The sequence below is a fragment of the Nyctereutes procyonoides genome, unplaced genomic scaffold (assembly GCF_905146905.1).
Source record: "Nyctereutes procyonoides isolate TBG_1078 unplaced genomic scaffold, NYPRO_anot_genome, whole genome shotgun sequence".
NCBI lineage: Eukaryota > Metazoa > Chordata > Mammalia > Carnivora > Canidae > Nyctereutes > Nyctereutes procyonoides.
The window spans coordinates 5,585,703-5,612,711 of record NW_026575025.1 but is presented as its reverse complement, the minus strand read 5'-3'; the positions used below and the strand labels follow the sequence as shown (position 1 = coordinate 5,612,711).

The window sequence follows — 27,009 nt, the reverse complement described above, 5'->3', positions numbered from 1 at the left end:
CCCCATCTCCATAGGGCAGGCATGACCGCCCGCGAGGAGGAGGGAAACAGAGGGACCGCTCTTGCACGACGTGGACGCGTGACCAGGAAGCACAAGAAGGCGTCCAGGAGGCTCCACCCCGTGTCCATCACTTGGGCAAAACACAAAAGTTCTGTGCGTGGGGTCCCGGGGAGGACTCAGAATGCAGGTGCTCCCGGCTATACGGTGGCATGTTCGGGGTGTGCGCCAAGCGGCTGCGTGGAGGGCGCATGGAGGGCACCAGGGCTCCTAATAAAGCCCAGGGCAGGCCTCTCGTGCCTGAAATTCACTCCAATCCTGTGGGCTCCCCAGCGTGCGTGGGCACTAGGAGGGCCGGGCCCCGGGGGACCCTGGGTTTCCACAGATATGCATGTGTGTGTGTGTGTGTGTGTGCGCGCGCACATGTGTGTGCACGTGCCCAAAGAGCAACCTGTAGCTTCTGTAATTAAAATGAAAAACAATGATAAAGATACGGTAGAAATAAAACCCTCCTGCTCCGTTGGTGGGAATGTGGCTGCAGTGGCTGCTCTGGACCTTGGCGGCGGGGAGGTCAGAAAATCAAACACAGAGCTACCCTGTGACCCAGTAATCCCACTGAGAGCAGGGCCTGGAGTGGAAGCTCCACACCCACGTTCACAGCAGCCAACACATGGGAGCCACCCAAGCGTCCATCAACAGACATGGGGATAAACGTGGGCCATCCACACACTGGACGGTCACTCAGCCTGAACAAGGAGGGACGCGCTGACACCTGCCACAGCGTGGGTGGACCTGGGGGATGTGATGCTGAATGATACGGGCCAGACACCAGGGGACACATCCTGCAGGATTCCACCCACACAAGGGCCCTAGAGTCTCCAGATTCACAGGGAGAGAGAGTAGATAGTGGTCACAGGGGGAGGGATGGGATCAGTGTCTCAGGGAGACAGAGCCTCTGTTGGGACGATGGACAGTCCTGGAGACAGACCGTGGGGACAGCTGCACAACAGTGTGAATGTGCTTAGTGCCCCTGAACTGTGGCTTAGAGGTGGTTAAATGGTAATTTTTATGTTACGTGTATTTTACCATGATTTAAACAAATAAATAATTATTTTTTTAAAAGCAATAATACAAAGAATGGTTGGACTGGAGAACAGCTGTGGGTAGACTGGGGCCACTGCACACATCCTGAGGGTCCTCTGGAGCACCCCTCCCTAGTGAATGGGAGTTTGGGGCGTTGAGGAGAGTGGCCAGAGCAGGTGTGAGGCCTGCAGGCAGCCACTGGGTTCGCGCTGGAGGGGTCAGGATGGTGGGCCCAGGAGTCACCAGGCTGTTGTGGGGACCCCAGCACTCCACGTTGTCACTTGCTGCTCATTGCCCCCCAATCTCTTTTCATCTATGTGACAGACACCTGGGCGTACTGTGCAGGGGCTGGGGGGACACAGAGACCAGCATGCAGACCCTCTCCAAGTGAGACCCTGATGACAGGGACCCTGTCGTTTTCAGAGAGCCCCCAGGAAGTGCTTGTTGGGTGACCAGTGACCACACAGGTGAATGCCTGTAGCCCCTCCCCCACCCTGTGCGCCCCTTCTGGGAACCAGAGCCTCAGCTTTGGTGGCACCATAAGACCTCCCCTGGGGTGGAAGCCGAACCCTTGTGGCATCCACTGGAGAACCTGTGCATGCCCTCTGTCTGGCCCGCGGGAGGAGGGTGGGAAGGGGAGGAAGGCTGCGGCCGGGGGCTGGAGGGAGCGGGCTTAGCCAGGATGCATTTATTAAAAACAAGCTGGAGATCACGGCGGGCCAGCTCATGTCAGCCCCACGCATCCCGGGCCCCAGAGTCATCAAAACTCAGAACGCGCGGATAAGCCCTGTCTAAATATCACAGCAAGCGGGGTCATCGTCCGCAGCCGGCAAATGTCAGGTGGGGGCGGGGGCTGCTCCAGACCCTGGGATTAGCCGGAGGCAGTGGGAGGAGAGTGCCTGCACCCCCCCAACTGCTGCTTGAGGCCCCAGGGGCACAGGATTACCGCTGCCAGCATCAGGGGCTTGGGGGGCTCTGCTGTGGGCCTTACTGGCCCCCGGGGAGGGGTGCCTGCTGCAGGGGCAGCCGAGTGGGAAGAAGCTGAGCTCAGCCCAGGGCTGGGGGACACGAATCCAGGTCCAGACCCGGAGCCTGAGAGGGACTGCCCAAGGATGGCCCCAGCAGGGGGAGGCGGCCAGGTTTAGGGGAGCAGCGGAGCTCCCCTCCCTGTGTGATAATGGCCTTTGGTTCCCGTTGAGCCTGTTCCCTCACGAGCCCGGAGGCCCACCCTGCATGGGGCTGTGTGCTTTGTCTCAGCAGGTGGAGCCCCCGAGTGGACGGCAAGGACAGGTCACCCCTCGCTGGGCCCTACGTGTAGTTGGCACTCTGGTCCGCTGGCCAGGGCTTCCAGAGCCAGAGGAAGCAAAATGTGCCTCCTGAGCACCGATGAGGGAGAGTAGAGATGCACACCTGCCAGCCACGCCTGGGGGCAGCATTGGGACCAGTGCTCTTCCCCGGGCTGGAAATGGCCAGCACAGCCTCATCCCGAAAATGCCAGTGTGGGGGGCCAAGGTGGAGCCTCGGAGCAGCTCCCACACCCATCAGAGACAAGACAGAGTCGGGCGTGGGCGGCCCGGCCCTCCCTGCCCCCCCAGTAATGCAGGTGGTGAGGCTGGGTGGGACAGTGGGCAGGTGCGGTCAGCCCAGGGCAGCCCCCGACCCCCGCCTGCTGCCAGTGGAGGGTGCAGGAAGCACAGCAGAGGTGCCAGTGGCCCAGGGGTGCAGGTGCGTGGGCCACGTGGGCGCCTCCGGCAGGTGGGCCCCAGGGGGCCAGAGGAGGCACTGGACACCTGGAACCAGCCAGGCCAAGCAGAGCCCAGGGGTCCTCGAGGAACCCTCACTGGCCGCCCTGATGATGGGCTGAGACGTTCAGCAGGTGTGTCTAGGCACATCAACAGAGCCCTGTGTCCCCTCCTGAGCTTTGGGCCCTCTGCCTCTGCTAATGCAGCCCGGGGCCTCTTGGGCCCACAGGCAGGACGAGGCAGCCCCTCACCGCCAAGAGCCCCAGGAGCCCGGAGCAGCAGGACCAGGGCAGGTGACTAGGACCCCAGGGCTGGCGGGGGGAGGGCACCGGGCCTGCCACTGTACCCGAGCTGTCAAAACACAGCTGCCGGCGCCTGCCCCGGAGTGACTCATCAGACCTGCACTTGCTCCTCCTGTCTTCCAGCAGGCTAAGCTGTCAGCTGATTGAAAGCCAGTGGGAGGGGCAGCGGGCAAGAGCATTACCGCAGGGGGGCCGGGCGGGGTGGGGGTGCCCAGGGACAGACCCCACAGAATCCAGGGCACCAGCCAGGAGGCTGGGGCCTTGGCGGTGATGTGGATGGAGGGTCTACAGGGATGTGGAGCCAGGAGCCGCCCCACGGGTCACCCACCCTGGCCACTCAGGCCTTCTGAGGCCCAGCTGGCCGGCACATGCACACACCTGCATGCGTGCAGCCGTATGACACACACACGTTCACGTGCATGATACTCATGCGTGCAAACGCCCCCAGCTGCTCGCACAGCCAGGGGTGCTCGTGGCCAAGTCAACACATCCAGGGCCCTGGGTCCTCATGTCTGGGTGCAGCCTCCAGGTGACAGGGGCTCCGTGACCTGATGTGATGTCAGCATCCTGCCCCTTGAAGGCACGTGAGCAGTAAAGGGGATGCCACAGGACTCGGGGTGCTCTTTGGGTTGGGAGATGTTGCCCTTCCTCCCAGGCAGACAGCCACTCATCAAGGGCTACAGGGACCTCCCGCTGGCCAGGGCCGCCTGGGTGACCCGCCTCTCCATCCCCTCCCTTCCTTCCCTAGCCCCTCCTTTCAGGCCACCTGGTTTCCCTCACCTGGAAGGAGCACCCTGGCCCAGGCCCCTCGGCCCCTGCAAATCCTGCAGTCCCTCCTTCCCTCCTTCATGAGGTTCTGGGTTTGGACCACACTTGGGTCCTGCGCTCCCTTCCTTTTGGGCACAGTGGGGGCCAGCCCAGCTGCCCTGGCCCCAGGCCGCCCACTGAAAGGACCCCAGCATGGGGACCCTGAGGGAAGGAGTGGACCTGAAAGCATGAATCCCTGGTGTCAGTGGGACCTGGTGCTTCTCTTCCCCATGTGGATGGGACAGGGGCAAAGTCAGGATCCCCTTTCTGTGCCCCCCAAAGGTGGATTGCCAACACTGACCCAGGAGCCCAGCCTTCTGTCAGGCATAGCCCCCCACCCACTGATTCCAATGAGGCATCAGCCTGGTGGGAAGGGAGCTCAGACAAGGGGCAGGACAGAGGTCTGCCTGGAGGAGGAGGGGGCAGCCACTGGGTATGAGGGTCTGGCAGGACTCTTCCCGGAAGGGACCCAGGTGGCCCCAGGTGGGGGTAGGCAGGGGGGACATGGCCTGCTCCTCCCCTGTTGCTTCCTGCAGGTCCGCCTTCCAAATGCCCAATTATCCTGAGAGCATTGGATCGACCGGTGAGGCGCCGGCTCCAGGCCGACCTGCCACACACTCCCCCCGCCTGCCCGCCCAGCTGCTCGGTTCCATCCGATGGTCTCGTTAGAGCTAATTGCTCTGACATTTCAGCTCTGACAGGGCCAGTGTGACAGGGCGTCTTGGGGGAAGGTGGGCGACTCCTTCCCCGCCTGCTCCCAAAGCAGGAAGAGGCCCGGGAGCCCAAGGGGCTGGGGGAGGCTGGAGGTGTGTGGCTGGTCCATGACCCACTGGGCATAGCCAGGGCTGGTACAGCTGCCCCGGGACAGGGCAGGAGGGGGAGGGGTGGGACGCAAGCTTCCCTGTCCCCAGCAGCCCCGAGGACCATGGGTGCCCAGGAGCAGCCCAGGGCAGCACGACATCCTGAGTGTCCCCCAAATCCTCAGAGGAAAGTTGTGTGCATGTCCATGCAGGCCTGTGCCCTTGTGAGCAGGGATACCAGTCCCAGGCTCCAGGCTCTGGATACCTCATGTCCCGGGCCCCAAGGCTGTGTGTGCATGCGTGTGTCACATAGATGTGTACCTTTCCCAACACAAATGGTGCCCACTGGCCACGTCCTGCTCACACTGTGGAAGCAACCTTCAATCCTGGTTTGTTGGGAGCATGGACCTCAGACTCTTGGCATGTGGTTTCTGATAGTGGGGGCCCCCAGAGCTACGGGATGAGGCCCCCCAGACAGGTGCATCCTCTGTTTCCATCTGCAGCTCAGGCTGGGCCCTCCTGTGGTTTGGGGAGAGGAGGGGCAGGAGTCACATAGCAGGCAAGGCAGCTGCCCTGAGGAGCGGCCAGGAAGCCAAGGTTGGGTGCTGCCTGCCTGGTTCTAGGCCCCGGCCCCAGGCCCCTGCGCCCCGTTGATGCCAGGGAGCCGCACGCTGTCATTATGGGCCATTGCATCCTCTGGAGGCCCCGGGCGCAAAGAGGCCACAACAGGAAACTCAGCACCTCTTGAGTGGCTGTGATTGTTCCCGGGTGACAGGAGGGGTGGAGGCTGCACAAGGGGCTGGCCCCTCCTCCGGGTTCAGCCCCAGAGCGCACCCCCACCATGCTGGGCCCTGGCCCCTCTGCCCTCGCCCTGCCCCCCGGATTAGCTCACGGCCCCAGGGCTGTCTGGGCAGCAGGGACCCCATGTCCTCTGCCCGTGCCTGCCTCCTCTGAGTGGCTTGAAGCCCTACCCTCTGTCCCCAGGGCGGGGGCCGCTGGTCTCTGCCGCTTAGATTCCTCCCCCTGGGCTCCCCCAGCACCTGGGGACCCACACCACTGGGTCCTTGAAAGGACAGTGTTGTGGGAGCTGGGAGTCCCGGCCTGGAGATACAGCAAGACCCACGTGGGGCCTCAGTCTCCCCTCTGGACAATGGGTCCACAGACACCTCTGGTGTCTGCAGGCAGGCGCTACAGATCACCCCTGGGAGCAGGGGGACCCTCGGGCGCACGGGCCAGAGGACTCGAGGGTGCAGAGCCAGGAAAGAAGATGCCAGCTGGGGTGGACCCAGGGGTGTGGAGGAGGGGCCCAGGTGGGGGGCGGGTGTGTGTGGGGAAGGCATCCCAGGATGGACCCACCTGTGCGTGGTCAGGGGAGGCCAGGGGGGCAGCGTGCACCCGGGGAGGGTGTCCTCTGGCGCCTACCCTCCTGCACTGCCACCTGGCCCCAGGGAAGGAAGCGTCGCCCCCGCAGAGCCTCCACGCAGGCCCACGACTGCTCAGGTAGGCAAGGGAATTAAAAAACAATATTCGTGTCAGCAGAAGACATTTGCCAAAAGGTTAAATCCACACACAGTGAAGGGCTGCGCTCCTCCTGCACGGTGCCTGCCCCCCTGCCCCACTCCCCCCTGGGCTAACGGGCAGGCCTGGACCTGCATCACGAAGGGGTCCCTGGCAGCCCACCCTGGAGGGCAGGTGAGGGCCCTGGGGGCTTCCAGGGAGGCCTGCCCAGCATGTCAGGAGGCCTGCATGCTGCTTGGGGACCCCGGGGGCTCAGGCATGCTGGTTGGCACTGGGGGGTGGCCTACGGCCTCCCTGTCCACTCGGACCTCGGGGCTCTCGGAGCATATCCATCCATTGCTGTGTGGGGCACACAGGCATCCCTACGAAAGGCTTCCTCTGGGCCAGGCCGTGGAGGCCAAGGCTGCTGCATGAGCCCAAGTCCAGGTGATGAGACAGGCCAGGGCCTACACCAGGTACTGGGTGATGCACTGGGCCCAGTGGGTGGGGGTCCTGGCCTTGGGGCATCCACAGAGGAGGAGGAATGAGCCAGGAGGAGAGCAGATCAAATCAGGGGCAACAAACGTCTGTCACAGAATGAATACTGGCTAAGCTGGGTTTTGTGGAATGCATAGGAGGTCACCTGCAGAAGAAGGGGGTGAATCTTGCACACTAGGTATCATGGCCTCCCAAGCACCCCAGGAAGTGGTAAGTGAGAACAGCCGAGGGTGAGAAGACCGGCAGGGGGAGGCATGGGGAGGCACCTCTCTTTGTACTAACTGACTTCTTGGGCTGCTTCCAGAGGGCAATGGGGAGCCATCCAGGGTTGTGAAGGAAGAGTGACATGGTCAGACCAGTTAGGGGGAAGGTCGTGGAGGACAAGGGGTGGCCAGCCACTGTGATGAGGAGCAGGTGGGGCCGCACTCAGGTAGCACGGTGGCCAGGAGCGGACCTGCGGAGACGGGGACGGGGATGGGATGCCGACAGCAGAAAGCTCGCCTCCAGCGGCCACCTTCCCTGGTGGGCTCAGGCTACACTGTCCCTACTGGCCGCACCATGCCCAGGGCACAAGGGAGGTAGGCACCCCTTCAGAGCATGTCCTTTCTCGGGGGGAAATCTTCCCAAAGGGCCCAGGAGCTACCAGAGGTCTTGGCCAATGCGTCCTCACACTGTGGCCCAAAGCTGTCCCCAGCAGGCTGGTGCAGAGGTACTCATGCCGGCCTACAGCTGAGGACGTGTGTCCCCGAGTCCCCAGGACACTGACACCAGTGAGGGGGGGATGTGGGGGCCAGGCCCTTGGGCGTGGGGGGGATGGGTGTGTTTCTGGAACGAGCAATGGTCACAGGGCCTTGGGGGGCCATGGGGGCCGAGTGGGGGGCCACGGAAGGTGGGCCGCAGGCCAGGGGAGACGGGCCATCTCCCCCCTGTTACAGACTTCCTTCCCCGGCTTCCCAGCCTCCTCATGCTGGCGGGATGGGCCTTTTTGGAACATTCCAAGTCTCACTGGCCGTGCCTGGGGTTCCAGGCCCTGGGGAAATGGGACAAGGGACGGAGAACAGTCCTGCCGGTGGCATCTAATGGAACCTGCTGTGGGGCCCCGTTGGGAAATTTGGTGAAATGAAGAATCTTCTGGAAAAGCAAATATTTTCCCGATATCCGAGGTTTGAGTCTGGATTTCTCCTCTTGGGGGTTTCGGGAACACCTGCCACTGAGGTCGAGGGTTTTGTATCACGTGTGCTCTCAGGGTGCCCAGGACAGCACCTCCCTGTATACCTGCCGGTCCCCCCCACGTGGGGTGTGTTGCTGAGGGGACCCCAGCCGTCCCCAGCCCGGCAGAGGCCGTCCTCTGGAGCCAGTGATTCAGAGCGAGGGCCGCTGCCCCTGCTGGGTGCCTGCGGCGGGGATGCAATTAGATTTAATGGGACAGAGCCCTTTCTCCTGCGCGTCTTCGCTCCCGCCCACCGCCTCCCTCCAGCGGCAGGAGAGGACGCGGGGAGGTGGGAGGTGGGGGACCCACAGGGGCCTTGACGTCAGCTCAGCCTATAAGAGGCCGCCTGGCAGAGGGCTGTGAGGCGAGCCCCGGACCCACGCCGGCGCCATGCCCACTCCCAACACCGCCTCGCCGCAGGCCAAGGGCTTCCGCAGGGCTGTCTCGGAGCTGGACGCCAAGCAGGCCGAAGCCATCATGGTAAGGGGGCTGCTGGTGGCCAGAGGGACCCGAAGTGCAGAGTGTCCCCTGAAGGCTGATGGGGGCCCTGGACTCAGCGTCCACATGACACCGCGGACCTGGGCACAGTGTGGGGGGTCCTAGCTGTGGGCACCTGCTCTACCCAAGCTGCCAGGTGACCCCCGTGCCTGGGTGTTTGCATCTTGTGGGTGGTTCCTCCCAGGCCCTGGTGGCGGCTCCTGGTGGGAGGCACTGGCCACGCAGGGGTGCAGGACCCGGTGCTGAGCCCAGGGGTGGCCGGGGCTCCGGGGTGATTTCCACCTGTCCACCGGCCACGCATCCATGCCCATGAGTGACCTCCTGTCCTGAACCCCACCTCCCCTCCCTAGCACCCCCGGGGCCCCCTGACAACCAGGACAGCCTCCAAGGCATCGCCCAGCACCCCGGGGACCCCGAGGTCAGCAGCTCTGTGCTGGCCAGCACCCCCATGAAACTGGATAATTGGAGGCCTCTCCGGCCGGCAGAGGGTCTCCGTGCCCTCGGGGATTGCCCCGGGATAATCAGCTCCCAAACATCTCAAGTGGGCTTTTGTTTTTAGACCTTGAATGAGAACATGATTTGGGTTCTGGAAATGTGATTTGCAGGCACCTGCTCAGGGAACTGCCCCCCTGTCCCCTCAATGGTTCTCCTCACCCCAGGAGGCCCGGGGCTCTCCGACCTGGGGCTGCAGCCCTGCTCTGTCCACACCCGGAGGCCAAGTGGGGGCTCGAGGGGTTTCTCCTCCTCCCTCCCCACCATGTTCTTGGAAGTTCAGCTCCGAGGGATGAGCCCCAGACGTGCAGCTCCTCCTCCATGCAGGCCCTGGGGCTCGCGGCCTTGGGGACAGGCTGTGGACATGGGCACCTGGGTCCAGATGAAGGGCCTCATGTCCCTGTGCTGTGGGGAAGGGCCGTGGGAGGAGGGTCATAAGGAGAGGTCATTCAGAGGGGCTGGTGTGGGGGGCCCTCCTAGGAGCCAGACTATGCCCTCTGGCCGATGTCCACCTCAGGGTTTTGCGTCACCTCCTGTCACCTCCTCTGGGTGGGGGCCCAGGGGCCGAAGAATGCAGCCTGAGGGTGCCAGGGGCACCTCCCCTCACCACACCCGCCCCTAGCCTGTGACTACACACCTTCCTGGCTGCCCCCGGGCTTAGTTCTGTCCCCGCAGGCGAGGCCTGGCCGGCCAGTCTCTCTCCCACGGGCAGCAGGTGCTCACGGACACCGGTGGGTCAGAACCGGGATGGGGGCGGCCGAGGGCTGGGGGAGCTGGGCGTGCCCTGTCCCCGCAGTCCCCGCGCTTCATCGGGCGGCGCCAGAGCCTCATTGAGGACGCACGCAAGGAGCGAGAGAAAGCAGAGGCCGCGTCGGCCGCCTCCTCGGAGCCTGGAGACCTCCTGGAGGCCGCGGTGTCCAAGGAGAAGGACGGGAAGGCCATGCTGAACTTGCTCTTCACCCTGCGGGGCGCCAAGACCTCTTCACTGTCCCGAGCCGTGAAGGCATTTGAGGTGAGGGTGGCAGGTGTGCACCTGTGGCTGCTGTGGGCAGGGCTGTCCTCTCCATGGGACTCACACAGAAGCGTGGCTGCCCAGGTCACAGAGGTCGACGAGGGGAGAGGGTCCCAGGAGCCCTGGGCCTGGGGTTTTGCCCGCCTGAGAGCTCCAGGGGGCCCAACGGCCCTCAGAGTAGCCCTCATGTCCTTGGGAACTCCCTGAGCCCCAGCTCTGGGGCTGAGGCCACCAGCCCTGCCACCCCTACCACCTCACACATGGGGTGACACACAGGGTGAGTGGGTATGGCTCCCAGCAAGGCAGCCTGGAAAGTTGGGGTCCCCCACACCCACCTGCCCCTGATGGACTCTGGCTAATGTGACAGCTGACTGCATTAGCTGCTCTGGCCACACCGGGCTGGGCGGGACACTGGCTCCTGGCACACGCACCCAAATGACATTAGAGCTGGACTCTTCCAGCAACTGGACGGCTGTGTGGCCCGAGGGCCCGTTGAGACCCAGGCGCCCTCGTTGCTGGGCGACGGGAGGTGGTGCGGAGCGGAGCCTTCCTGCCAGGCCCTGGGGCGCTCCGCGGCACTGAGTGGGGACTTGAGGCTCCTGGGGGCTGCAGTGGGCTCCACTCCCAGCCCCGGATGGGGCCACCAGGGGTGGCAGACCTTCCAGCTGGCAGCTGGGGACTTGGACTGTCTGGGTGTGGCCGAGGGACACGTCTCATTACCCCGAGCACTGGATGCGATGACTCCCATTACACAAAGTGGACAAAACTCCATCTCCTGGCCGCAAGCCCTGCTCAGGCCGCAGGCTCTGACCCGAGTGGGGAGAGCTTGGGTGTCCGGCCACAAACATCTGACCCCACAGTGGCTCCTCCTTCCCATCTCCCGGTCTCCCGTCCCCCTCTATCTCTCCCTTGTTCCCTAAGACGTTTGAAGCCCAAATCCACCATCTGGAGACCCGGCCCGCCCAAAGGCCACGGGCAGGGGGCCCCCACCTGGAGTACTTTGTGCGCTGTGAGGTGCCCAGTGCTGACCTGCCTGCCCTGCTCAGCTCCGTGCGCCGGGTGGCGGAGGATGTGCGTGGTGCCGGGGAGAACAAGGGTGAGGCTGCTTGAGGGCAACCCCTGACCTTGAGATAGGGGTGCAGAGGCTCTCACAGGGGACCCCTGGGGTGACCCACGTGCAGCTTGGGGGGCCCCCTCCCTGCTGGTTCAGGCCCTTGTCCGTCTGTGTGCTGTCTACCTGGCAGTCAGAGCCCCCTGCCCCCCTGCCCTCTGTCCCCTGCCCTCCTGCCTCGAGGAAGCCCTAAGGGAGGCTGCTCCTGGGGTGGCCTGACACTCATGAAAGCTTGTTCCATCCAACACCATGAAGTCCTCTGGTTCCCAAGGAAAGTTTCTGAGCTGGACAAGTGCCACCATCTGGTCACCAAGTTTGACCCTGACCTGGACTTGGATCACCCGGTGAGCCGGTGCCCACGGGCCTCCTGGCCTCCTGTGCCCCCGTAGTCACGGCCAGGGTGGTGGGGTGGGCCCCAGGCTGACCCCAGATGGGGCATTTGTCTGTCTGCTGTCTGGCTCCCAGGAGAACCACTAAGGTCTGGCTAAATGCAACCACCAGGCACCCCGCTGGTGGGGCGGGCAGGGAGGCGATGGTGGGCAGGGAAAGGGTGGTGGGCAAGGAGGGGGTGGTGGGCAGGGAAAGGGTGCTGGGCAGGGAAAAGGAAGTGGGCAGGGAGGGGGCGGCAGGCAAGGAGGGGGTGTCAGGAAGCCTCTCGAGCGCGACCACTGTGCCACCAGGGCTTCTCGGACCAGGTGTACCGCCAGCGCAGGAAGCTGATTGCAGAGATCGCATTCCAATACAAGCAGTAAGGACCCTGGGGCTTCAGTCTCGGACCCAGACCCAACCTGGAGGGTAGAGCTGGTGGGGGAGGGGACGTCTCTGTCACCATCACTGTGGACACTGGCTAGGGTCCCCCAATCCCAGCTGAGGAAAGCAGGCCACTTGCCGAGGCTGCATGGCTGCCAAGTGCTCAGCCCCAAGGCCTTCCTGTCGGCCCTCCCCCACATCCTCCCGACGGTGCCCCACTGACTGCCACCTCCCCCCGCAGTGGTGACCCCATTCCCCGAGTGGAGTACACGGCCGAGGAGATTGCCACCTGGTAAGGTCCCTGCCGGGGTGGAGGGGACAAGGAGGGCCCTGTGCGAAGGCCATGGGTAGAGGAGGGACTTCCCAAGGCCCTGACTGTCCGCCTGGAGCGAGAGGCTGCTGGTGGGTTGGCCTGGCCCTGTGGCCCTCTGTCCCTCGGTACCCCACCCCTGAAGCCACAGGCAACGGTCCCTCCTAGTGGCCAGGGTCTTCAGGGTCCGGCCAGAGACCTGCCGTGAGGGGCCCCTCAGAGTGCCCACTAGGGGACGAGGGGATGAGGGGATGGGGTGGGGGGCCCGCAGCCAGGGCTGGGCTCCTCATCTGCAGGAAGGAGGTCTACACCACCCTGAAAAGCCTGTATGTGACCCATGCCTGCCGGGAGCACCTGGAGGCCTTCCAGCTGCTGGAGCGCTTCAGCGGGTACCGTGAGGACAGCATCCCCCAGCTGGAGGACGTGTCCCGCTTCCTGAAAGGTGCGTGTGCTGCAGGGGACAGGCCCAGGGACGGAGGTGCCCCCCCTGGGCACGGAGGTGCCCCTGCCCTGGCCCCGTGCCCTGACCACCCGTGGTCCTTGCAGAGCGGACAGGCTTCCAGCTGCGGCCCGTGGCCGGTCTGCTGTCCGCAAGGGACTTCCTGGCCAGCCTGGCCTTCCGAGTGTTCCAGTGCACGCAGTACATCCGACACGCGTCCTCACCCATGCACTCCCCCGAGCCGTGAGTGTGCACCTGCTCCCCCTGGCCCTGCCCACACTGCCCAGCCTCACGCAACGGGGCCAGCAGGGCGCCCGTCTACGGGTGGAGGGCCTGGGTGTGGAGCATGAGGGCGGGTGCAGGGGGGTGGGCTGCTGGCTCCCCAGCCCCCCAGCGCCACCCCTCTCCCCACCCTCACAGGGACTGCTGTCATGAGCTGCTGGGGCACGTGCCCATGCTGGCTGACCGGACCTTCGCTCAGTTTTCCCAGGTGTGTCTTCGAGGGCTGGGGAGGGGGGCGCTGTGGTCCTGGGCTGTGGTCCAGGGCTGGGGGCTGGGGGCTGTCCGGGGCCCCTGCCACCTGAGCCATTCCACCCGAACTGTGCCCAAATCCCTTAGTGGCTGGACGGTGGCCACTTGGGTCCAGGAGGCTTCAAGGACCTGAGTCATCCTGGGATAGAGGGGCAGGTGGGCCGTGTGGGGTGTGCCTGGACCCCTTCTGGGAAAATCACCTCATAAAACTGAGGAGTCAGCCCCCCTGGTGCAGAGCTGACCCGGGGAGGGCAGTCCCATGGCCTCTGCTGCCACCTGCTGGCGTCCTAAAGAACAGCAGGGAGCGGTCTTGGTCTTTTGATTCATCTTGAGTGGTCCCCTCACCCCTGGAGGGTCCTTCACCCCTGCAGGGTACCCCCATCCCAAGAGTGTCCCTACATCCCTGGAGGGCTCCCCATCCCTGGTGGGCCCTCCATCCCTGGAGGGTCCCTCACCCCTGCAGGGTACCCCCCATCTCAGGAGGGTCCCTACATCTCTGGAAGGTCCGTCACCCTTGCAGGGTCCCCCCATCCCAGGAGGGTCTCTACATCCCTGGAGGGTCCCCATATCCCTGGAGGATCCCCCATCCCTGAAGGGTCCTTGTATCCCTGGAGGGTCCCTGAATCCCCAGAGGGTCCTTGCATTCTGGGTAATGTCCAGGAGGCCCCTGGAGCAGGCGCCCATGCAGTGGTGAGCTGAGCCCTCCCTCCTCAGTTTCTCCTGCCTCCACAGGACATCGGGCTCGCGTCCTTGGGGGCTTCCGATGAGGAAATTGAGAAGCTGTCCACGGTGGGTGCCTTCCCCTGCGGGGCCATGGGGGGTGGACTCAGGACACCTGGGCTCAGGCCAGGGACCCCCATCTGAGCTGAGGTGTCCACCTCTGTCCAGGGAGTGTCACCTTTACTCTGTGACCCCCAGAGCCTGGCCAGGCTCTGCTGGGGGAGTGAGGGGTGCCCCAGGGGTGGGGGGCTGGCAGTGCCCACGGCTGCCTCTGCAGCAACACTGTGGCTGTCCTGCCAGCTGTACTGGTTCACAGTGGAGTTCGGGCTGTGCAAGCAGAATGGTGAGGTGAAGGCCTATGGTGCTGGGCTGCTGTCCTCCTACGGGGAGCTCCTGGTGAGGGTCCCCCTGCCACGGCTCCCAGCCGGGGGTGGGGGGTGGTCACACGGGGCCTCCCGGGGACCAACCCATCAGGGGGCCAAGAAGCTCGTCCCACCCACACTGGGCCCCAGGCCTGGGGAGGAGGCTGTGGAGTCAGGCCATGAACTCCCCCACCCACGGGGCCTGGGGTGTGAGGCTCCTGAGACCCCTGGTCTCCCCCAGCACTCCCTGTCTGAGGAGCCCGAGATCCGGGCCTTCGACCCAGACGCTGCGGCCGTGCAGCCTTACCAGGACCAGACCTACCAGTCGGTCTACTTTGTGTCTGAAAGTTTCAGCGATGCCAAGGACAAGCTCAGGTAGGCCAAGGCTCCAGGGCCTCGACCCCTGCCACCACCACCCCCCCCCCCCGTCCCCAGATGGGCTAGCCCACAAGCAGGGCCTGTGAGCCCTCTGGACAGAGAAAACTGTGCACACCCCGCCCACAGCAGGACCCCCAAAAAGTCCTGGGGAGGGAGGGGCACACCTGCCAGACTGGTGGCCAGGGCAATGTCAGGTTCTAGGGGACAGAGTTTGACCTTTACCAGAAGGATGTGTGGGACCCTTCCCAGCCTCCTGCAGGCTGAACAGCTGGGGCCGTGGGATGGGAGCAAGGAGGGGCGGGGTGGCTGGGAGGGAGCAAGGAGGAGTTCCCAGGGTGGCCGGGCGGGGGGGAGGGGCGGCGCTGAGGGGAGAGGGGGCTAAGCCCGATGCATCCCACCTGCTCGTCCTCAAGTCCTCAAGGGCCTTGTTTCGCAGCCAGAGGCTGTGTTCAGAGGCAGGAGATGGGGAGGGCTGGATCCCACAGGCAGGGGGTAGTAGGGACAGGAACAGACCTGGAAAGGACTCCTGGAGGGGTGGGGCGGGACAGGGGTCCAGCAGAGGCCCGAATGGGAAAGGCCTACCCCTCCCCTGCCACCTACCCTCCGAGCTGGCCTCAGCCCCACCCCCCACCCCCACCGTCTCATCCAGTTGGTTGGTCGCAGGGAGCTCTCACCCTGCACTGACGAAAGAGGCCGCAGACTCTGCCCCAGGCTGGCCCGCTCCTCCCTATCTCCCCAGTGACCCCTGAGTCCCCACCAGGTGACCGAGGGCCCATATGCCCTGCCCTCCCTAGGAACTACGCTTCCCGCATCCAACGCCCCTTCTCCGTGAAGTTCGACCCATATACGCTGGCCATCGACGTGCTGGACAGTCCCCACGCCATCCGGCGCTCGCTGGAGGGGGTCCAGGACGAGCTGCACACCCTCGCCCATGCACTCAGCGCCATCGGCTAGCTGCAGCCAGAGAGGCCCCTGCAGTCTCCTCACCCTTCCCCGGCCTCCCCTGGCCCCTGCCTAAGCAAGGGGCTGGGGCACTGGGCACCCCAAGAGCCTGCCAGAGACCCTCCCCACGGGAAGGCACCCCACCAACCCCGACCCCGCTGCTTCCTGGCTCTGCCTGCAGTGTCCTCGTCCTGCCCGTGATGCTGTGTGCTGCCCACTCACAATCCCAATAAAAGAAAGAATCCCTCTGAGCCCCCCTGGTGTCCACGTCTGTGTGTGGGGCTCATGGGCCATGAAGCCATCCTGGGCCCCTCTCGTCCCGCTCCTGGCCTGGCTCAAAGTTTTCTCTTCAGTCTCCCTCCTCCTCTGAGACTCCATCAGGCAGCCCAGGCCCAGACAGGGGACCCCTCTGTGCCTGGATGCCCTGCTCGCCCCAGAGGACAAGCCTGTGCTGAGCTCCAGCAGCTCTGAGGTCATAGGGGGTCCTGGGTGAGCCCCCCATCCTCGTGGGGTGGGGTGGGGACTGGCCATCAGAGCCACCCCGGGGGCTCACAGCTCTGCGTTGGGGGGTTTCCAAGGCAGGGCTGCAGGCTGGGTCCTCCTCACAAGCCAGCAGTCCCCACTGCAGGGGAGACAGGGCCCCAGGGGCCAGCCCGTAGCAGGTGCAGGAACCGGGCCCTGAGGCATCCCACTCGCACAGAGCAGGGCCTAGAAATTGTCCCAAAAATGTGTTCTGAGCTGGTTCCCAGAGGGCCTCTCTGGGCCTGTGTCCCCAGCAAGGCAACTGGGGCCTGGACTCTGGGCTCTATAAGCTGCGCCTCTGCTCACTCGAGGGGGCTGCACATGGCCCTCCAGCCGGGGCCCCAGCCTCCTCCAGTGCTGGCCCGGTCTGTGGTGCCCCTTCTCCTTCCTACTCTGCCCTGGTCCTTGGAGAGAGCAGCCTGCGGGCTTCCCAGGAGGGGCCGGGCTCCATGCTTGGCACGGGGTGGAAATGCCAGCCGGTGTCTCAGGCCCTGCTCACTCCCCGCAGCCACAACACAGCCCGGGGCTCTGGCTTTAAGCATTTAGGATGTCAATCCCAGCAAACTCCTACTCGTCTGTCAGGGCCCTCCGGGGCAAAGGCTTCTTCCCCAGCCCTCCCTGGAGGTCTGTCCTCCTGTCCTCTGTGCCTCAGGTACCTTGTCTGTGCCCAGACCTCCCATACCTTCCTCTCTTCAGCCCATGAGACCCCAGTGGCGCATTTCTGATGGCTGTGAGCTCCACTGAGACCCTGAGGGAAGGGCTGACGGCTGGCCCTCACCCCCCGGGCCCTCCACCCTCTTACCTGGGTCTGCCTCCACCCAGTTTCCCAGGCTGCAGACCCCACAGGCTCCGTGTTGGCCTTGGGGATTGCCGCACAGCCTGGGTGGATGCAACAGTGGGGACAGCACCCCATGACAGTCGGCATCCGCCCTGTACAGAGAGCGGCATGGGCACAGCCTGAGTTCAGAGTGCGTGGACCCCGTGCAGGGACACAGGCCAGAGCTACCTGGGCAGAGGGTCCAGACTGGACACTGGGGTCCATGCCGAGGCAGGGGTGCAGGAAGCTCCCAGCCCCTCCTGCCCCTGGGTGTGAAGTGAGAAGATGGGGCAGGGCTCAGCCTGTCCCAGACCCTGGTGGCAGGGGGAGGGGGAGAGGGTCCTGACCTCTCTCCTGGGCCTGTCCATGGGACTGGGGAGCAGCACAGGGGCCCCAACCATGTGACAGTCCAGGGCATCAAAAGTCTGGAAGGGGCCAGCATGGGGGGTGGGCAGAGAGAGCTCCAGAAACAGGGGCAGACACGGAGAGGGAGCGTGGGCAGGACATATGGGGCCCCACACAGAGGGTGTCTGCAGCCCCCACAGTAGAGTTGAGAAGTGCGGCCCCACCTGAGTGTCTGCACAGCGGCCGGTCCCCGAGCTCGGCCCTCTGCACGGTACTCTGGGGTGCTAGAGGTCTCAGGGCTGCTGTGCTGGGGCTGGGGGGTGGGCTGTGAGCAGGGAGGAGATGCTCCCCCACAAGCCCCCCCTCATGGTCTTGCACCATCCTAGGGACCTGGAGGGCAGACCAGGGACTGGCTGAGGTCCAGGGCCCGGGCAGAAGCAGCCCCCAGCTCTGGCCCCCAGCTCCCCTGCACTAATGTGGAAAATGTGGCTCAGGCAAGGCCCAGGTGGGGGGCTCTGCCCCCGTGGGGACATTTGGCCCCAGCTGTTAGTGGCCATCAGGCCCCTCGTTAAGACTCTAATGACCCCGAGGCCCGGGGTTCTGACGACCAAGGAGCTCTTCCCGCAGACCCAGCACTGGGGAAATGATCCAGAAATTGCAGCCTCAGCCTCCGGCCATCTGCCACCCCCTCATGGCCAGGCCGTGGGCTCGGGAGCTATAAAGCCAGGAGGGCCCAGCAGCCCCCAGCCCCCGGGACCAGCTGCACCCCGACACGGCCGGCAAACAGGTCTGTCCCCACGGGCTCCCCGCCGCTGCCTCCCCGCCAGCCTGTGCTCTCAAGGCAGCAGGAGGAGAAGAGCTGCTGCCTCGGGGCCTTTGCCGGGTGGGCTCAAGGTGGGGGGGGGCATGCCCCTTGCCAGCCTCAACCCTGCCTGTCCCCAGGTCGCCATGGCCCTCTGGATGCGCCTCCTGCCCCTGCTGGCCCTGCTGGCCCTCTGGGCGCCCGCACCCACCCGAGCCTTCGTTAACCAACACCTGTGTGGCTCCCACCTGGTAGAGGCTCTGTACCTGGTGTGCGGGGAGCGCGGCTTCTTCTACACGCCTAAGGCCCGCCGGGAGGTGGAGGACCTGCAGGGTGAGCCCCTGCCGCCCCCGCCCTGGCTCCCTACCTGGCCCCAGGGGCAGGCCAGGTGGAAATGTTAAAAAGAAAAATGACTTTCCCTTGGTCTACATCCTGCAAGGGACCAGCTCCTTGGTCAGGGTCGGGCACCAAAGCCTGAGGGCAGCCTCCCTCCTTGGCACCACCCTGGGGCCTGGGAGCCACTGGCACGGGGTGGGGTGGGCGGGGCACGCTCTCTCCCTGACCCTGACCCGCTCTCCGCCTGGCTCCTCCGCAGTGAGGGACGTGGAGCTGGCTGGGGCGCCTGGCGAGGGCGGCCTGCAGCCCCTGGCCCTGGAGGGTGCCCTGCAGAAGCGAGGCATCGTGGAGCAGTGCTGCACCAGCATCTGCTCCCTCTACCAGCTGGAGAATTACTGCAACTAGAGGCGCCGGGAGCAGGACGTGGGCAGCACCTGCTGCAGGTCACGGTGGCCGCAAGCCTTCGGCTCTCTGCACCCCAAGTGATTCAATAAACCCTCTGAATGAGCCCTAGTGGTGTTGTCTGTGAGGCGCAGGGGTTGAGGTGTGGGCTAGGGGCCCTTCCAGGGACCCCCTGTTTCCTGTTCTCTCTACACCAGCCCCCCCAAACTTGGCCCCTGCCCACTGGGTGCCCAAAGGCAAGCTCCTGCCCATTGCCGGCTGCCCCCTGCCCTGGGTGCTAGGAGGTCCCATGGCCCCTGGCTGCTTCAGCACAGGACAGAGAAGGACCTCGGGGGCTCTGGGGGGCCTGGGGGCTGGTTGGGAGCAGACTTCCTTAGCTCAAAAGCCTTGAGCTCTCGGGGCCCCCAGAGAGCTTTCCAAGGAAAGGGAATAAGAATATTCCAGCAGTTTCTCCCCACCTAGGCCTGCGGTGCTCTACTTGTAGTGCTATTTCTGATGGAGGCCATGCAAAGGGAAGAGACTGAGTGGGGGCCGGGGACAAGAGAGTGCCCAGGGCTGGGCCTTTCTCCTGCCCCACCAGCACCCCTGCTCTGGACAGGCCCAGCGCTGCTCCAGCAGCAGCCCAGATCCTGCCAGAGGAACTCCTGAGTGCCCTGGAGGAATCAGAAGCCAGATGGCAACCCTTGAGCTGAGGGATGGGCTTGGATCCTGTGGTTACTGGGCTGGGGCCTCGGGCCTAGCACTTAGGCAGGTCCTGGCTGTGTTCCTCCAAGAACTGCAGTCCACAGGGCCAGGGCCAGGGCCAGGGCCGGGTCTCCCTGATGCCCTGAGGCCCTCTCTTCCCACTCAGCAGCCCCAGACCCAGTGGTCAGGACTAAGGATGAGGCCGCTTGAGGTTCAGGTGTTCAGGGCTCCTCCAGCGTGGGTCCACTGGGCACCCCGCCTGAGCCGTCATCTGGCGTGCCAGAGGACCTAGGGGCTGTCTGGGCTGGCTGTGGCCTGGGAGGTCAGCGGGTGACCCTGGCTGCACAAAAGTCTGGCCGGCCAGCAAGCCGCCCAAGCCAAACCAATCTGCACCTTTCCTGAAGGCTCCGCCCGGGCTGGGGCCTGGGATGACTGGGCCTGGGGCTGGGTGCCCGGGTCCCCCGAGGCGGCAGACCACTCAGAGGTGGCCTCGGAGCCCAAAGTAGATCCTCCTGCTAGGGCCTGGCTGTCCTGGCAGCCTCTCTGAGCCCTGAGGTCCCTTCCCGGGCCACCCCCTCCCCGCGACCTCGACACCCCCAGAGGCAATGTGGCCATCCCCAGCTAGCTCCGCCCCTGGAGCGGCTGGTCGGACACTGGACCCGGAAGAGGAGGGGAGGAGGTGGCTGGCATCAGTGGCGAACTGTCCATGGGAACAGCCAGGTGGCCCCATCCGCAGGGGTAGAGGCCGGGGCGTCCTGCAGGAGTTAAGGTATGTCAGTGCCCGTGGGCCGGGCTGCGTGCAGCTGGGACGGGGAGCAGGCTGGTGGGGTCAGGGCATCCCAGAGGCAGCAGTTAGCCCAGCCTGGGTCCTGGCTGCCTGGCTGCTGGCGGACAAGACCCTGAAAGATGACACAGGGGCTCCTTTCTCTCAGGTGCCAGCGAATTCTGGGAGCCCTCTGGGGTCCAGGAGCATGTGGGGCCTTCCCAGCTGGGGGACTCACAGCACAGCCAGTGTCGGGTGGTGCTGGGGGCTTGGGGGCATCCCTGAGGTCTTCCTTCCTGGGGGGCACGGTTCAGGAGAGGGCTCATGCCCATGCAGTGGGAAAGGCTGCCCACCCAGAGACCCGGTTACGATATGCGGTCCCCCTGGGCCCCCCTGCCTGGGCTGGGGCCTGTCCCTCCTGAGACTGACCCCAGGCCTGAAGCCCAATCCAGCTGAGCCTTCCTGCCCGGCCCCCAGCCCCCAGCCCCCAGCCCCCAGCCCCCCGCGGCTATGTTCTTAAAAGGGCAGGAGGGAGACTCCCCGCACCCCCTGCACCAACGGATCCCGGCAGTGGGGAGAAGTGCGTGCCCATGGTCGCCAGGGTCCAGGTGACAGAGGTGGGATCAGACCCAGTCTCCTGCTTAGCACCACCCTGAGTACTGAACCCGACGCCCCAGTTTCCCGGAGCCCCCAGGTCACCCCATGGAAGCCAGGCCCACAGACCTTGGCTCTGCCACCCCATCAGCGTACGTGCTCCGCCTCTTCTGGGAATCGGGAGGACAGTCGTCCGGTGCCCTCAGACCCTGCCTGCCCTTGGAACCTGGGCTCTCCTCCCCGGTCAGTGGCATCCAGTCCAAATGTCCTTCGGCAGGGGCAGCGGAATATGGAGGAGCAGCCCCCTGACCCTGCTGGGCCCCCAGCCCCCTCACTGGAGGGCCAGGGTCTCCCGGGGGACACTGCAGGCCCTCCTTACTCCCCACGCACTTGCTCTCCGGTCTGTTCTGTGTCCCACTGTCACTGTTGAACCCATATTCTCAAGGGGGAGACTGAGGCTGGAGCCAGGATGTCTGTCCCTCTGGTGCCCACACACTGAGGACGTGCTGCCAGTGCAGCTGCCTCCAGGCTGGCTCCCCAGATTGCACCTGCCCCTGGCACCGATAAACTGGCACTTCCGCCTGGCCATTGGGGCAGTATTTGCCTTGTTGTGTCAGTAAATATTGACCGTCCTCGCTGCTCTCCAGGCCGGAGCAGCGGCCCCTCCCTGAGGGGCAAGGGAGGCAGATGCAGGGATGCCAGGGTGGGTGCCCTCCCCTTGGGGGCCTGCAGCCTGGGGGGGCCGGCCCCGGAGAGGGAGCAAGACCAGGAACCCGTGGCCTGAGCTCTTGGAAAGGCCCCCCGGTGGAGCCCTGGGCAGCGTCTGTGTCCCTCCAGGCCGCGAGGGGAGACACGCGCGTCCCCCCTTGGGGAGCCTGGCCTGGGACCCCGCCCGCTCGGGCCCCCTGCGCAGCACCTTCAGGGAGGGGCACCTGCCTGTGCCAGGAAGGGGGACAGGGCGGCCATTTGCAGACACGACCAGCAGAGGGCACCAAAGCCCCACTTTTGAAGCGTCCCTCAGTCCTGCCGGCGCCGCTTCCTCCCCTGCGGTGCTCACCAGAGCTGCTGGCTGCCCTGGCTCTGAGGCCTTGAGGGGGCGTGCGGGGGGTCTCTGTCCCCCGACCCCACACCCGCCCCGGCCAAGTACGGTCTGGGCTTCCCTGCGGGACCAGCTAGACAAAAGTCCATTCTGGGAGAGTCTCCAGGGAGAGCCTGAGCCCCGGCCCCCCGAACGGCGGGGCCCTGGGGCCTGGGGTGGACAGGCCTGGGGTGGCTTTCTCCAGCACCCCCACCCCACCGGGGGCTGAGCACCCGAGGCCACTGGAGGGCCGGGCGCCCGTGCCCAGTCCGTGCTCTGCCGAGGGATCTGAGGGTGCTGAGGGCTTCGCAGCGGGGGGCTGTGATCACTGTGGGGCCAAGCGGTCCCTCCAACCCCAAGGCTTTGGGGGGGCAGAGACCCTGGGGCCCAGGAGGCCTCAGGCAGGGGTCCAACTGGGTCAGGGTTATTTCTTTCCCATGTGTAGCCCCGTCCCCACCCAAGTGCTGAGAGGAGAGAGGTCAGTTCCAGAAAGAACATTTTGGGGTAGGAGGCGGACGGGGATCTGGGAAGTATGGAGGCCAACAGGGTGGCGGGGGGCTGGCTCTCCTCCCCCCCTCCGTCCGGCACTATTGTTTCTGGCCTCGACACAGGGACAGCAAGGCGGATTCCTTCGAAAGTGGACACTGATGAAGGCGCCTCCCCATCATCCCCTACAGTGTGGTCAGGCCACGCCGGCGCCGAGCCCCACCGGCCCCCCACGCCCCTCGGGTCCACAGCTCCCAGGTCGCCCACCACCCCTCCCTACCTCAGTGCCTCCTGCCCATCTGTGGATGTGGGGGGACCAGGGCCCATGGCCTCCAGGGCTCCACTGAGGGGTTCCTGATGCTGCTCCCGATGCAGAGCTCTGGGCTATACTGAGAGTTCACCCCAAGACTCCCACGCTCCCAGGCACTGGGCAGAGACACGGGGCTCTGGGGGCACTGCCGAGCCCACGGCCAGGGGGAGGCTGGAACCTGTAGGATGCAGGGAGTCACCTGGGGCTGCCTCTCCAGCTCCCTTCACCCGGGGAGTCTCAGAATGTCCCGACCCCAGAGACTGACTGCCGGACCATGTCGCAGGGTCACTGGGGGGGGCTGAGCCTGGGCCCCTACAGTCACACTTGGGGCTCCCCGTCTGTGAGCCCAGGAGGGCAGGCCTCCCCAGGGAGGCAGAAGGCCTTGAGGTCCTGGCCTGGGGGTCACAAGCCCCTGAGCCTCTGGGCAGGCCCCGCCCCTCCAGCCCCATGTGGACGGGGCTGCTGAGCCATCAGAACTTGGGGGGGGCGGGGGCCCACATTCGCCGGCCTCGCTCTGACCCTCTTCCCAGCCCATCTGTGTTTTTGGAAAACAGAGCCAGCGCCCCAGCAGCCCTGCCAGCTTGTGGCCATTCCCGCTGTGACTCCGAGCCCACTCCTTTGTTCTTCAAAGGCCGTCCTCCCTCCAGAACCTGGCCCAGGTCCAGGCCAGCCTCCCGCGGGGCCACCTTGCCTGCCCCCCGACGCCTAGGCCCCCAGTTGCTGAGGGACGTTGGAAATTCTCTTCCTTCTCTGGACCTTGGCTTCTGCACTGTGGCTCTGGCCCGCGCGGATGCTCACTGGGCCGCAAGACAGGGCTGGGAAGAGGTGAATTTGGGAGGCCTGGAGTAAAGCTGAGGCTCTGAACCTGGGGCTCTGGCTTTTCCTGACCCTCTTCGAACCTCCCTGGTACTCCCTGGCCCTCCCCGACCCTCTCTGTCACCCCCTGGCCTTCCCTGACAATCCTTGACACCCCCTGACCCTCCCCAGCCCTCCCTGGCCCTCCCTGATCCTCTGTAATCCTCCCTGACCCTCCCTGACACCCCTGACTTTCCCTGACCCTCCCTGAACCTCCATGGCCCTCCTGACACTCCCAAACCCTCCAAGGCCCTCGATGGCCTTTCCTGTCACCCCCTGGCCTTCCCTGACACTTCTTGACACCCCTTCACTCTCTCTGGCCCTCCCTGGACTTCCTGATTCTCTGTAACTCTCCCTGGCCCTCTCTGACACCTGCTGGCCCTCCTGACCCTCCCTGACACCCCCTGGCCTTTCCTGATACTCCCCGAAATTCCATGGCCTTCCCTAACACCCTGTGGCCCTTCCTGACACTCCCTGATCATCTGTAATTCTCCTTGACCCTCCCTAGCCTTTCTTGACCTTTCCTGACCCTTTCTGACATCCCCTGGCCCTCCCTGACCCTCCATGGTCCTCCATGGCCTTCTGCAATCCTCCCTGACCCTCCCTCACACCCCCTGGCTTTCCCTGACACTCCTCAAACCTCCATGGCCCTCCCTGACACCCCCTCACCTTCCCTGGATCTCCACAGCCCTCCATACCCCTCTCTCATCCCCTGTAACCCTCCCTGACCCTCCCTGGCTCTCCCCGACCATCTCTGTCACCCTCTGATCTTCCCTAACACTCCTTGACACCCCTGACCCTCCCCGACTCTCCCTGACCCTCCCTGACCCTTTCTGGCCCTCAATGGCCCTTCTTGGTCCCCTTCGACCCTCCATGCCCCTCTCTCATCCCCTGTAACACTCCCTGACCCTCCCTGGTCCTCCCCAACCCTCTCTGTCACCCTCTGGCTTTCCCTAACACTCCTTGACACCCCATGATCCTCCCCGGCTCTCCCTGGCCCTCTCTGATCCTCCATAACTCTCCCTGACTCTCTCTGACCCTCTCAGACCCTTCCTGGCCCTCCCTGGCCCTTCTTGGTTCTCCTCAACCCTCCATACCCCTATCTCATACCCTGTAACCTTCCCTGGTTCTCCCTGACCCTCTCTGTCACCTCCTGGCCTTCCTTAACACTCCTTGACACCCCATTGACCCTCCCCGGCCCTTACCTGATCCTCTATAATTCTCTCTGACCCTTCCTGGCACTTCCTGGCCCTCCCTGGCCCAACTTGGTCCTCCCCAACCCTCCAGGTACCCTGGTGAGGTCTGACATGCTCAACCTGTCAAGGAGATCTTTAAGGAGCAGGGGTAGAGGAAGGGTGGAAAGGCCCTCCCCAGGCCTAGAGGATGGGTTGGTCTCTGGTGGCCCACGGGGGTGCTTTCTGGACCCTGGCCCAGTTGTGGCGAAAGGAAGTGGCAGAGAGGCCCAGCTCTGGAGGAAGGAAGAGTTGCCTGAGAAACACTTTGGTGCTAGCCACACACAGAGCTCAGAACAGAGGTCAGGCTGAGAGGCTGCCTGGAGGAAGTGTCTTGGGCCCCTACACAGGCATCTCAACCTTGAGGACAGGTCCATGTCAGGCTGTTGCTGTGGGTCAGGTACAGCCTAAGCCACCTTCCCTGGAGCCACAGTGGCAGCTGCATTCACCCAGATGCCCCCCAGGAACCTCCTCATGGCTGGGCATGAGCTGGTCCTGGCCAAAAAGAAAGGCAGGCTGAGTCTGGGGGACACGATGGGGCAAGTCCTGTGAGCACCTCCCGTGTCCTCAAGCCTCAGCGTGTTGGGGACAGCTGGAGTGTCCACCCAGGCCAGTGCCACGCTGAACGGGGATTGCTGGTAGGCCAGGTGGACCAGGGTGCAAGGCCTTGCTCTGCTGCTCATGGCTGGGTGGCCTTGGGAAAGTTGCTGAACACCTTTGGGGCTCAGTTTCCCTGTCTCTCAGAGGGAAACCAGAGAAGGCTGTCCCTGCGGTGGCTGCTGAGAGGGCCCAGCATGGGGCACTATGTGTGTAAGGATCCCTTCCCAGGGCCTGCCCAGCAGGACAAACTTCATCCATGTCACTGTCACCCCATGAAACACTGTACTGAGGGCCAGGCTGGTGAGTGAGGGGTTGAGGAAGTCCAAAGCTGGGCTTCAGGCTCAGTGATCTGTTCCGAGTCCACTACTTGCTTCCAGTGTCCAGCAAGCTGCTCCCCTCTCTGGGATCTGATGGCACAGGGACAGCACAGGGTCCAACTGTCCTCCCAGGATCAGGGGCGAGAGGAAGCTGATGCAGTCCCCACGGTGTGGCCTGTGGGTATGTGAGGCCCCTTCCAGGAGGACCAGTTCCCCAAGGGGGGAGCCTCAGAGCCTGGAGTCCTGAGGCAGCCCCCACAGAGAGGAGACCAGGAAAGGAGAAGGAGCTAGACAGGCCCCTGCAGGCAGGCATCCCAGGACCAGCCAGGGCCTGCAGCCGCCCTACCAGCCACCTGGGGTGCATCTCTGTATGGCACCAGGGAAGGATGTTCTAGTGCCAGCGGTGAGGGGAGTGAGGGACAGGTACACATTCGCATTGGGGCAGTAAAATAGTGAGAATTTATTAGCCTTATTCTGCGCCAGACACTGATTCCAGGCTTGATGCCCCAATACATGGGACTTACGAGGTCAGGAGGAGGTGGAAGCTGAGGGCATGGCCCAGCTTGCCCACCTCCATGGGCAAAGTCAGAATGTGAACCGAGCCAGCCTCCAGGCCTCCTCTTGTCCATCCGTCCCCTTGCCCCCCATCAGGCTGAGCGGCCCCAGAGCCCTGGTGATGGAGGCCTGAGGAGCCCTCAAGTCCGTGAGCTGGCCTCTGCAGTCTCCTCCCCAACCCAGGGCCAGTCAGACTGCCTGCTGTGCAGATGCAGGGAGTCTCCTGGCACAAAACCTAGCGCATTCAGGATGGGGTTCTCTCAATTCCCAGGTTTGTTAAAGTGACCCTGTCTTCGTCCAGGTGACACTATTACCTATTTAAGGGAAACTAGGCTTTCTGAGGCTGTAGCTGCACTTCTAACAAATAGCCACAAGGTGTCGGGCTTGGGCCAGATTTGGAAAACCCTGCTCCCCGTCGGGCTTGGAGGGCAAAACTCAGGTTGCCCCAGCCCCTCCCCAGGTCCCTGCCTGGGGTGGGGGTCCCAACATCCCTCCCAGAGCCTCTCAGTAATCCATCTGATATTATCCTAATACAAATATAATATAGACACCTCTAATTTTCAGAACACAGCAATGCTTCTGGAAGGTGTCCCAGCTTGCACCTGTGGTTTTGGGCATCTGTGCCACATCCGCTGGTGTTGGGGAGTCTCCCAAGGGGGGCATTCCCTTAGGCCTCCCTCCACCACCTGTTCTGTCATGCCAGGATGGAGGCGTATAGGAGCCTCCGTTCTGAGCACATGAAGGTGCAGAGCCCACCTGTAAGTACTCTGACGCTTTCGGGGGCTGTCTGGGAGAGAAATGTCCTTTGGCCCACCCCCAGCCTTCTCCCC

The 27,009-nt window shown here is 64.4% G+C and overlaps 3 protein-coding genes across 5 annotated transcripts in view; all 3 read left to right on the top strand.

The window, feature by feature from the left end:
* The first annotated feature begins 8,326 nt into the window (after positions 1-8,326).
* TH (tyrosine hydroxylase) lies at positions 8,327-15,493 on the top strand. Of its 2 annotated transcripts, none has more exons than XM_055315111.1 (13): positions 8,327-8,416; positions 9,723-9,938; positions 10,860-11,034; positions 11,305-11,393; positions 11,730-11,797; positions 12,041-12,091; positions 12,406-12,551; positions 12,656-12,791; positions 12,969-13,038; positions 13,812-13,868; positions 14,100-14,195; positions 14,403-14,536; positions 15,334-15,493. In XM_055315111.1, exons 1-13 carry the CDS (start codon positions 8,327-8,329, stop codon positions 15,491-15,493), a joined length of 1,488 nt encoding a protein of 495 aa, XP_055171086.1. The 2 variants fall into 2 exon arrangements, with proteins under 2 accessions (XP_055171086.1, XP_055171085.1); XM_055315110.1 differs by having other exon boundaries at positions 8,327-8,424; positions 9,602-9,938.
* Positions 15,494-18,113: 2,620 nt separating this feature from the next.
* Positions 18,114-18,708, top strand: INS (insulin). The gene is made up of 2 exons (XM_055315201.1): positions 18,114-18,300; positions 18,563-18,708. Exons 1-2 carry the CDS (start codon positions 18,114-18,116, stop codon positions 18,706-18,708), a joined length of 333 nt encoding a protein of 110 aa, XP_055171176.1.
* Positions 18,709-20,005: 1,297 nt separating this feature from the next.
* Positions 20,006-27,009, top strand: part of IGF2 (insulin like growth factor 2) — a 28,870-nt gene continuing 21,866 nt past the window's right edge. For both annotated transcript variants that reach the window (XM_055315199.1, XM_055315200.1), the window contains exon 1: positions 20,006-20,158. The gene's annotated coding sequence lies outside the window, so the exon portion shown is untranslated. The remainder of the gene's footprint in view (positions 20,159-27,009) is intronic.

Bases quoted from the DNA above. Each gene is read 5' to 3' on its own strand.
- INS (XM_055315201.1), top strand. From the start codon at position 18,114: ATGGCCCTCTGGATGCGCCTCCTGCCCCTGCTGGCCCTGCTGGCCCTC. The intron at 18,301-18,562 runs GTGAGCCCCTGC...GCTCCTCCGCAG, and splicing joins GGAGGTGGAGGACCTGCAGG to TGAGGGACGTGGAGCTGGCT.
- TH (XM_055315110.1), top strand. From the start codon at position 8,327: ATGCCCACTCCCAACACCGCCTCGCCGCAGGCCAAGGGCTTCCGCAGG. The intron at 11,394-11,729 runs GTGAGCCGGTGC...CTGTGCCACCAG, and splicing joins ACCTGGACTTGGATCACCCG to GGCTTCTCGGACCAGGTGTA. The intron at 13,039-13,811 runs GTGTGTCTTCGA...CTGCCTCCACAG, and splicing joins CCTTCGCTCAGTTTTCCCAG to GACATCGGGCTCGCGTCCTT.